Source organism: Coffea arabica, chromosome 6c (genome assembly GCF_036785885.1).
Source record: "Coffea arabica cultivar ET-39 chromosome 6c, Coffea Arabica ET-39 HiFi, whole genome shotgun sequence".
NCBI lineage: Eukaryota > Viridiplantae > Streptophyta > Magnoliopsida > Gentianales > Rubiaceae > Coffea > Coffea arabica.
This window is the reverse complement of record NC_092320.1, coordinates 59921315-59932145: the sequence shown is the minus strand read 5'-3', so window position 1 is coordinate 59932145 and position 10831 is coordinate 59921315. Positions and strand designations below refer to the sequence as shown.

Genomic DNA, 10831 nt, shown 5'->3' with positions numbered 1-10831 from the left:
GCTATTGTCGGTTGAAGAAGGTTACTCGGACTCTTGATGAATGATGATCAGTTTCTCCAATAATAATACTAGGGGGGAAGGCCCGCGCAATGTGCGGGAGTCGGGTGCCTATGGGTCCGCTCTTTACAAAGGTTAGATAGATCTCACCACTTGCAAACATCCTTACAAATTCCATACAAATATAAGAACAGTGAAGAGAGAAAAGATGGAAGTTGTAACTAAGAAGCCATACGAAAGTAATAGAGAACCACATCATAGTATTATAAAAAACCATAGCTTAGATCAAAATGTTTGAGTTCATAGTATTCCATGTGGTTCACCTTTGTGATATGTTGAAAATTCTGAAACATGCTCCTTCTGCCTTCGATTATCTTCAACTTTGTCTGCAGGAACTAAATAGATTGTGAAAATGTTATGCCTATATGACATCACAATAGCCTAAAGGAAAAGGGATTACAAAATAACCTGCCTCACTGTGGTGCTTATGACCATAGTTAGGTTCTTGAATGCGAAAAGCCTGCTGTAACAGTTGCTTATTACTGGTGTGCTCATCATCTGAGCATAGAGATAGAGGAAAAGGTAGTTTAGTTTACAGCCATACTTGTTGGGAGTTATTATAGAGGTAGGTGGGCCTCTAAATATTCACTATAATGTAGTATATACAACGCGATACCTTTTCCTCTTAATACTAACGAGGAGGTAAAAGTAGTCCTTGTCTTTTCTTTTTTACTTTTATAGGTATCACGGTGTTTTTTTCGTTGGATTTCTTTCTGCTCCTTAGTTAAAGAGGCATATCTTTGTCTAGCCTTTTCGTTACGTTGAGCTTTTCGGTTGAACATTTTAAAAGGAGCAATATTTCGATTCATAGTGGGTTGCTATGGAAATGTAGGGTCAACTAACAAAAGTGGTGGGAACTTGAGGTTTACACAAACTTGAACAATTCGAATGAATCCTAAGACACAAGCTTATTTGTAGTATACTTCAGCACAGATTCAGCCTACAAATATTAACCACTTTTGCTACCGAATGAACTGCAGCTCTTTTAAAATAAGGAGCAACTACAATACTAATTGCTTATGCTTTCATGTACATACACATGCCATGAAATTTATGAGCGATGAAAGAGCAAAAGATTTTTTAACTGCACCGCATAATATTCAAATCCAATGTAAACAAAAGAAGATCGCCAAACAAGCATAAATTGTAAACTAACGGAGATTTCCAAGCAGGCATGAATTCAATGGTAAACACAGTCCACAAAATCATTTTAAAAAAAAAACATCTATTCCAGCAAGTTTGGAGAAAAGTAGAAAATGAACTAACCTTTTTAAAAAAGAAATCGATAAAACTTGATCTTGATGAGAAGAGTTTGAGCCTGCATAACAAAAAAAATAATTAACTTTGTATGAAAGGCCGGAACTAATAAACGGACGAAGGATGCAGATGAGAACAAACACATCAGGTCTAAGAAAGCATGGTAATTCTTTTTTGAAAGCAAAAGCCAAAATCAAATGGGCAAAATTACTTGTATACGAATCTCACCTCAATTCAAAGGAAATTCCATATCGACGGCCAAACATATCACAGAGAAACAGCTATATGTAGCAACATATTTAACATCAACCAATCAAAGAAGGAAAGGAGAGAAACGGAAGAAGATGGAAGGCTATGCGTGTAGCAAATGCGGAAGGAGGAGGAAAGCCATAGGTGGCAAACGTGGGGGAGCTAATACTTCATCTGGTGGCTGTTTAATAATTAGAGCCATTAAGAGGAATAAAGTGGAAGAAGAAGCAAATAAGCGGAAACCAGACCTAATCGGCCAAGGAATTAAACAAACCCAACATAATAAGAGGAACAGAAACTGACATGGGTGGCAAACATGGAGAAATTAAGAGACCGTTTAACAGAGGGAGGTGAAACTGGTGGAAGTTGAATTAAAAACCCCTCTCATAATAGTCATCAATAATCAAAGGGGCTTCGATGAAATTTGCAAAGGGGCAAATGAGAAAACGGTTTTGGGCGGCAGAGGAAGAGAAACAGGGGTCTGAGCATTTAATGTTACATTTGATTACTGAACTGGTGGGGCCCCTTATTCAGTGCTACGTAATTAAGTTTAGCACCGGCCACTTCAGATGATTATACTGGCGCATTTTACTTAGGAATTAGTACTCTAGATATGGGCTCATTTGGTAATACGAGCCCCTAGACAATTAAGAAACACTTATGGGACCCATCAAAATAATAAAAGGAGAGCAGATTACAATGGGTGATAACATTGCAAGCATCATGGATAAAATAGTCATATTAACACCAACCATTGCCTTAACAACTTGTACAATATCAGCTCAACATCTCTACCATGTAGAGGAAATTGACAACGATATCCAAAAAGGGCGGTTGAAACTTAAAGTCGAAATGCACAACGAAGATTTTCTTATATATGTATAGGATACATAACTTTATTTAATAGGATATTTTATGATATATATTTTTCTAGGATATAGTATAACTTAATGAATTGAAATCCCATTTTTCTAATTAATCCTAATTAATGTATTTATAAAGACAGGGAATGTGAAAAATCCTTCTAGCCAACAATTGAATTCTTTTTTTTTTTTTTTAAATGCATAAAAAAGGAATGAGTAACATTAAAGATCAAAGTGGCTCTTGACATTCTGAACGTATCGAGGGTGTTCATTAAGAAAATGCTTCGGAGGATTGGAGCAAAAGAAACGAATGGTAATAGAACATTAATTTAACTACGAAACTTAATTAATCGAGGAATATGTAAGTATAATTTTGATGGGTCAAAGGCAATATTCATGTATGGATGTACATATGATCGCTTATTCGCAGGTTTGACTAGGGTTGAAAACAATAAACTCTCGAGCAGAATAATTCATGTTGAATTCGATGCGCAATAAACCATTGCACGAATGTAAGCCAAGAATTTCACTCTTAACGAAATTAGTTAAGCGGGAAAAGATACCACCCATCGAGTTCACGTACTCTTGATCAAGAGAGATGAAATTGAGCTCCCGGATTCCGCCTATTTTGCCAAACAGGAAAAGGGCTGAAGCGGCAGTAGAAGAAGCTGCAGTAGAGGGGTATTTCCGGCAGTGAAGACGGCGAAAATCCGGGCTGGAAATAATGGATAGCCATTTCTTGGAGACAGCTTGGAATCGGATGAGTGATTTTGGAGGTAAGCAGTGTAGAATGCGCAGCAGAAGATCTTGATTGTCGGCGATCAAAGTTGCTGAAGCAGAGGAGGAGCGGTGGAGATTGATTTCTCTTGGGTTTTTCATGTGTTTTATGAGTGGGAATTTTGACTTTTGGGCTGCGTAGAAAGAGCCCCGGGATGGGCCACCGCCGGCAGTGCCGGCGGCAGAATGCATTGCGAACCAGCGGTTGGAGTTGGTGTACTGTTGCTCGTTCCGTTGTTCTGTTAAGACGGTTACTGGTCCACCCGGAGGAAACAGACAAATTGAAATTTCTACTCCTTTATCTATATTTTTGAGGCATAATTTTTAATTTTATTTCTTTTATGTTTCAATGAGGTGAAATTGGCTTTCCAAATTCCTTTCCCCAGTCTCTCCAATCTATATATATAGATGTAATAGCTCCTATAATCCAAAGCAATTGATAATCCAAGAGTTAATAAATTCAGCAAACTGTCAAAAGTTCGTGTAAATAAAATTAAAATGCATAATCATTGTATGTATAGTATTTCGAATGGTTCTACCATCTGATCTTAAAGATTTATGCAGACAGCGTTTGTGAGAATGCAGAAGGGAACCTTTTGGACCAATGCGCAGTGGCTGGCTGTCAAAATTCATGATAATGCCTCTCTGTCTCTCTCTCTCACACACACACACATGTATACATATGTATATATGTGTGTGTCTATATGTATTGTGTGTGTATGTATACATATGTATATATGTGTGTGTATGTATGTATCGGACATGTGATTGAAACGAAAGAATAAATACTCCAAAAAAATTACTTCTTTCGTTCCACTTAGATAATATTGGACTTTTTTTTTCAGAGTAAATCTGATCTACTATTTTTCTAAACTAACTTTACACTAATATTAGGAATGTGACCAATGATCATAAGGGTATTTTAAAAAAAATAAAAATAAATTATATTTTTCAATTGAAAAGTGGACTATAATTTGAGATGAATGAAAAATAGAAACAAAAATATCAAAATAAGATGGAGGGAGTATCATTAGAGACATAGTTTTTTTTTTTTTTCCCACATAAGAGGCATAGTTAGCAAGCCATATCCTTTGCCACCTTTAAAACAAATATAACCAAACTCAAAAACAAAACCAAAAAAAAAAAAAAATCTTTTAATACCATTCAAGTTCCATCTTCCCCCTCAAATGGCTTTGCTTCTTTAAAGCATTCCGTCATTTGGACATCTTCTAAGAAGCTTTTACCTATTGCTCCGCATTATGCTGATCCAATTTAAATTTAGCAAGCTTAAGGTCTTGAATTGCTTCTTCCAATCTGTACCGTGGAAAGCTTGACACGATCAAAGCATCGACCAAGAAACAAATCTAACAAAAAATTTTAAAAAAAAAAAAGAAAAAAATGCGTAAATAATATGTTGATATCTGCTTTTATCCAAATGTAATTCTTGTAGAAAAACATCGATCTATACCATTGCAGTGGTGAAAAACATCGCAGTGATCAAGAACCAAAATGATGTAAGAAGTTCAAGTCGAGATTCTCTAAACAACTCGATTAGCTTCGCTACCACTCTAATCCCAACCTTTAGGAACAAAATAAAAGCAAAGAAGTTAGTTTCAATTAGACCCCAAAAAACCAAAAGAGGAAAAGCTACCAAAAATTCATTACCACAACACCTAGCACATGTATGGAAAAATGCTTCACGCCATAGGCAAAAGATTGATATGAAAGCTCAGAAACTTTGATATTTGCTATTTCATAATCGTGTTGTAGCTTGGCTTTCTCCTTGCCCACCGAAAGACCTGAAGACAATCAAAATAAAACCAAGTCACTGATTCGCAAGATAGTTAGTGCATAAAGTATTGTAATCCAAACTAACCATAGCCAAAGTCTGAGGCAGAGTCCGATAGAGCCCTCAACAAAGGAGAACGCTTATCAAATGCTAGCCAACCAAAAATAAAATGAGAGATTATTTAATCACATAAATCACCATTGTCGTCAAAACTAGTATTGTACCTAAAATAAGAAAGCTCAAAAAAGAAAAAAGGGAAAAGAAGCAATTAGACCTGTAATGGCAGAAGGATTAAGTCGGGCAGAAGGCTGAGAAGGGAGCCTGATCATCATACCAGAGGCGGGATTCCGGGGCAGAGGAGGAGAGAGCTGCGAAAGTGAACAAGGTTGTCAAGTACCGAAAATTTTCATTGAAGAAGTAGTAATATTTTTATATAACTTAGGAGATCGAGAGGCCCAACTCTAATTAGGAAAAGCAAGATTTTTATTTTTATTTTTTTATCATTTTCAACTGATTATAATTAGTCATGTAGCCTGTAAGCCGCAAAGAAGGCGACGGTGACCAGCGAGTTTAGGGGAGCCACGAAAGTATTGTCGGCCATCGGGTGCTCATGACTGCAGTTGCAGTGGCAACAAAGGGGCTGAAGACGAGATAATTTGCGGAAAACCTGGATTCGGAGAGAATGGAGGTGGAAAAATAGAATGTTAGGAGGAGGGGAGAGGAGGGAAAAGGCGGCTCGAGGGGGAGGACAATGAGGAGCAAGTGAGCAACTAGTTATGGAAGAACTGAGGAGGGAAAGATGAGAGGGGGGGCTAGGGTTATAAGACTTGGAAATAAACGACATAGGAAGAAGGTTGTATATATGTTGCCCAAAAATGATTAAGAAGTTTTAACTTAGCATAAATTATTTATAATCTCCTATAGTTTTATATAATGTAGATTATCCCTTTAAGGTTTTAAAATAGTTACATAATCCTCATATAGTTTTATGTAAAGTATAAAATGGACAAAATGCACAATTAGTTGTGGTGTTTTTACCTAATGCACTTTAACAGCACATGTGAAAAATTGTAATCTCCATATAACCCGTAATAATTTGTCTAAATATCCATTTTACCTTCTGTGATTTTTACATTCATCCGCGTAATACCCCAATACTTTTTTACTAGTAAGAATGACAATGGGGTGGGGTTGGGATAGGGGACCTTCCCCGCCCCTTGCTCCGCTGTCCACTAATTCCCCCCCTTCCGCCTTGCCCCCCTTCCCTCGCTCCCCCCACCAAGCCATTCTTCCCCTGCGGGTGCTCCGACGGAGCTAATAAAAATTTGTCATATAATTTTATTATAATCAAATTTTAGTAAATAATCAAATACTAAAATATTAACAAATCACCAAGTTATTATCCATTGTAATTTTATAATTGAAACCTATAAAAATAATCAAACAAAAACAATTTGAATACAATTCAACATGATGAAACAAATACAACTAAAGTAGTTAGTTTTTTATTTTGACACAAATACAATCACTAAGTCATTATTGTGTTTTCTTTTTTGAGAAAAAAAATGTTATTGCCTTAATTGTAATTAGGAGTTTAGTATAACTGTATTAGTAAATTTAGTATTACTAATAATAATTTCTATTAGTAGAGACGTATAATTATTAGTATAATTGATAATATCATTATATTACATATACTAATATATATTATATAAATCATATAACTAATAATATCGTTATTATAAGTTTGTAACTAATTAAATTAAATAATATATATATGTAATTATATACATATATATATTTATTAATTTTTTTAATTGTTGGCGAGACAGGGGATGGGGTGGGTACTCCCCCGCCCTCTGCCTCATTTCTAAACAAGGGGAAAAATTCCCCCCGCCCTGACCCATTAGCCCCTTGCGGGTAGCCGCTCCCATTGCCATCCCTAGATACAAGGCAATTAAACCGTTTATTGATTTAGCATTTAGAAAAGGACACTACTGATATTTCAATTAACAACGTTATATAGACTATTTTCCTTCAAATTTCCACTTTATATAAAACTATAAGGGATGAATTAGATATTTTGAAATATTAGCAGGGTCATGTGGAAATAGAAGAAATCATAGGGGGTTATATGTAATTTAACCTTTAACTTATGCAAAAGAATTGTGAAGGTTTTAACAACCTACGAATCCAAAATAACCAAAAAATGAACCAAAACAATTCTCCTATCTTTGAAAATCATAGTACAAGTTCGTATAAGGGTTCTAGAAGACCAAAGAAATTACCCCAAAAATGGCCAAAGAAATAGACAAATATGTAAAGCAATAAACTCCTGAGTAAAGTAACATGAGAACTGTTAAAAAATGAGCACACAACTGAACAAAAAGTAACAGTGACAAACCCAAAATCCAGAAGGAGGTTTGGAGGGGCCACTACAAGAGAAAGGTCACCACAGAATTCATGAACAAATATTACATATGATGTTTCTAGTTGATGATCTTCTCTTGGCTACCTCTGTCTCGAGATATAGCATGGAGGAAAAAAAAACCAGAAAAGTTAAATAACGAAATTTTAGATGCTAAGCAGGAGAAACTTTTGGAAAAGAATCACGGGAGTAAATAATGAAAGGATACGAGAATTAAGGCAACAAAGAACTTGTTGCATCTCCGAAGAGAGCTCTGGGGTTTGGACTTTGGGTAGAGAAGTGATGTCTATTAAACAAAAAACAAATAAAGAATCCCAAACAACCAAACTTTTGGCAAATCTTCCCCACTCTTGTCCAGTTTCAACGACGGTCATAGGGGGGTGGGTGCCCAAAATTTTTCAAAAATTCTATATGGATTTAAGACTTTAAAGTTTGAACTCTATCACTTTGTCCCATTAACAAGTTTTTTTTTTTTTTTGATTAGTTAACATTCTTATCTCCTTTAAATTTTCCTTTAATTTCTCTTTTGAAAGCAAGTTTTTTTTTTTTTATAATAGCTCATTCTAGTTTCCTTATATATATATATAAATTAAATTTCATTATTATAACTATAATGTATTTAGTGTACCCTTATATTAGTTATGGTAAGCAAACAAATAATTGACAAATAAAAGGAAATTTAATCATGTTTAGAATTATATTAATACATGATTGACTTGATGTATTAGTCAAAAGCCAACACCTAAAAGGACAAGCAAGCATCGATCTTTTCGCAAGTTCATTCAACTCATCTCAAGCATCCACTTTCTCAAAACTCGATTTTTTCAAGGTAGGTCTAATTTTTTTTCTTTGCAATTTCTTTATATTTTGATTCATAATCATTCATTATTTAGACACATACACGTATTTTAAATATGTGACCTATATTTTTTTATGATTATTAATTTGTTAGTTGCTCTTATTCTAAATTTGTATCTTAGAATTTTCATGTTAATTTGTGTAGGGTTAATGTCTATTTATTGAATTTAGCTAATGTTTATATGATTTTGGCCCTTGAGTTAATTCTCATCTTTTGTTTTATGTTTTGTCTCTTGTTATTAAAAAATTTAGTATATAGTTATTGTCTATTAAACTTTGGTTTTAGGACTTTGATTTCAAGTTAGCGTGCATCATTTGTTTTGATAATTTTTTGTTATTCGTTGTTTGATTGTTTTTCTCCTTCCCCTTCCCCTCAAAATCGAAATCCTGTGTCCATCACTGTTACCTCTTGTTATGTACTGTGATTAAGGCATATACCTAATGTGCGTACAATTAATAAAAATTTACATTTATTAAAATTATTTATTTATAAAGCTTTTTTTCAAGTCAAGAGTCCTTTATTTTATTAGGCTTCCAAATAGGAGTATGAAATCATATCTATGTCCATATAAGAAAGGTGAGCCAAAATTTTGGGAAAATAATTAAGCAAAAATTAGTTAACTACATACAAAGTTACTATATCACACTTTGTAACGATTACTTAAGCAAAGACCCAAAGAACCATTTGGTCTGAAAAAATTTATCCAAGACCATAACTCGTGTTTTTTTGAATTATATTTGAATCTTATTGCAGTTTTACATACTTTGGTGGTCGGCAGAGAGAAGTAAAAGAAAAAAATTTACAGGAACTCAAAATAGGCCAGAGGGTTCAATCCTAATCCCACTACACATTGGCCTTCCTTCAAAAGTGGAGACAAAGTTGAATTCATCTGTCCCCAATCAGTTTCTCATATTTCCTGGTTTTGTCTAACTTACTTTTATAAGGACGTTATACTGAAAAGAACTAGTGGTGGAGCCAGAAAAAATTTTCAGTTGGGACAAAAGCAACTCTAAAATTTTTTACCTACTCTTTTTTTAGTTTTTTAAGGAAAAAAAATTCACAAACAAGTACAAATGATGCATATATTTCATGAAAAACATAAAAAGCCAATTATTTCAAAAAGCAAACTAAATCATTTACAATTGTTCATGACGAGTTTTTATATTTTGATAACGGTTTACAACCTTTTCATTTTGAACTTCACGAAGTATATTTTTCTCAATATAAATAACTAAACAATTATTCATCCAAGTGTCTTCCGTTCTATTTTGTAATCGATTCTTCACTATATTCATAATTGAAAAAATCCTTTCCACGGTAGTTATAACAACAGGTAAAATCAAAGAAAACTTTAAAAGCATATAACCAATAGATACATAAAACTCCAAGAGGTACACTTGAAATTATATCAAAATTTTATAGGTATTATAGAAATTTAAGGGAGACAGTGGAGGCCCGTGCCCCCAGTGTAAATCTGCCACTGAAAAGAACTTGAAACAGTAACAATAGTAAAGGATTGGCAACGTATGAAACTATGATGAACAATTCAAAACCATAAAGATTGCATCTAGTGGAATTGGTGTGAGGAAGTTGTTTCTAAATTAAATTTGTTTTCCAAAAGCATTCCCACAGTAATACACTTCTAAATCATATTCCCAACATAACCTATTTAGTCCGTTTAAGACTTTCAAACTTTTCTTCTTTTCTTTTTTTTTTTTGTTTCGTTTTTATCAAAGACTTCCATTCTTTTCTTAAAAATACTTTATTCTTTCTAAATTACTCATACAAGTAAACAGATAGCTATGCATGTTGTTGAAGACAATATCAAAGCAAATTATCTACAAGAATTTAATGCAATACTGTAGCAAGATATATCTCTGAAAGAAGGGAGGAAAAAAGGGGAAAAAATCAATAGCAACATGTGAGAATATTGTGGATACATATTTGGAAAACAAAGTTTAATACCAAGTCTTATGTACTTTTATCAGAAAATGCATTAAGTTTAAAAAAATCTTTCAAAACAATTGAAATGCTTTAAATAATTTGGATCATCATGAAGTGATAAATACCATCATTAGGAACAAAAGAAGAGAAAAAAATATACTCAAATTCAAAAGCTCTCATAGCTTGAAAACAAAAAGGGTAATTTCGAAAACCTCCCTTGAGGTTTCTAACAATTTCACAAAGCTCCCTTTCATATTTTAAAATTACACATACCTCCCATATTGCTTCAAAAATACTCGACTACCCCTATATAGGATAATTAATGACATTTTTTTTCAAAAATTTCAAAAATTCCAAGGAAAACCAAAATTGACTTATTCTCTCTCTCTCTCTCTCTCACTTCTTTTTTACCTTACTCTTTCTTCCACTTCCTTTTTTGGGCAATTTCTAACATCCATTCCTCTCTGCCTAATATTCCTCCTTTAATTCTATTTATCGCCTCTTGTCCTTATTTATCGCCCTCCTTTCCTTTCTTTTTTTTCTCTTTTTTCATCTTTTTTCTTTTGCAAATATGATTAGGCTTATCCTTTTTTTCCTTTTAATTCTAA

The 10831-nt window shown here is 33.8% G+C and overlaps 1 protein-coding gene and 1 long non-coding RNA gene across 2 annotated transcripts; both read right to left on the bottom strand.

Moving 5' to 3' along the window:
- Positions 1–237: 237 nt before the first annotated feature.
- Positions 238–2014, bottom strand: LOC140008145 (uncharacterized). The gene is made up of 3 exons (XR_011815549.1): positions 1543–2014; positions 1324–1375; positions 238–555 (listed from the first exon to the last, which is right to left on the bottom strand). It is a non-coding gene; the product is annotated as an uncharacterized lncRNA (long non-coding RNA).
- A 2357-nt stretch (positions 2015–4371) lies between these two features.
- On the bottom strand, positions 4372–5447 carry LOC140008144 (uncharacterized). Its single transcript, XM_072051716.1, has 5 exons — positions 5267–5447; positions 5080–5142; positions 4869–5002; positions 4672–4782; positions 4372–4567 (listed from the first exon to the last, which is right to left on the bottom strand). The coding sequence occupies exons 1-5, from the start codon at positions 5322–5324 to the stop codon at positions 4448–4450; spliced, it is 486 nt and encodes a 161-aa protein (XP_071907817.1). The 5' UTR covers positions 5325–5447; the 3' UTR covers positions 4372–4447.
- Between the last annotated feature and the right edge of the window lie 5384 nt (positions 5448–10831).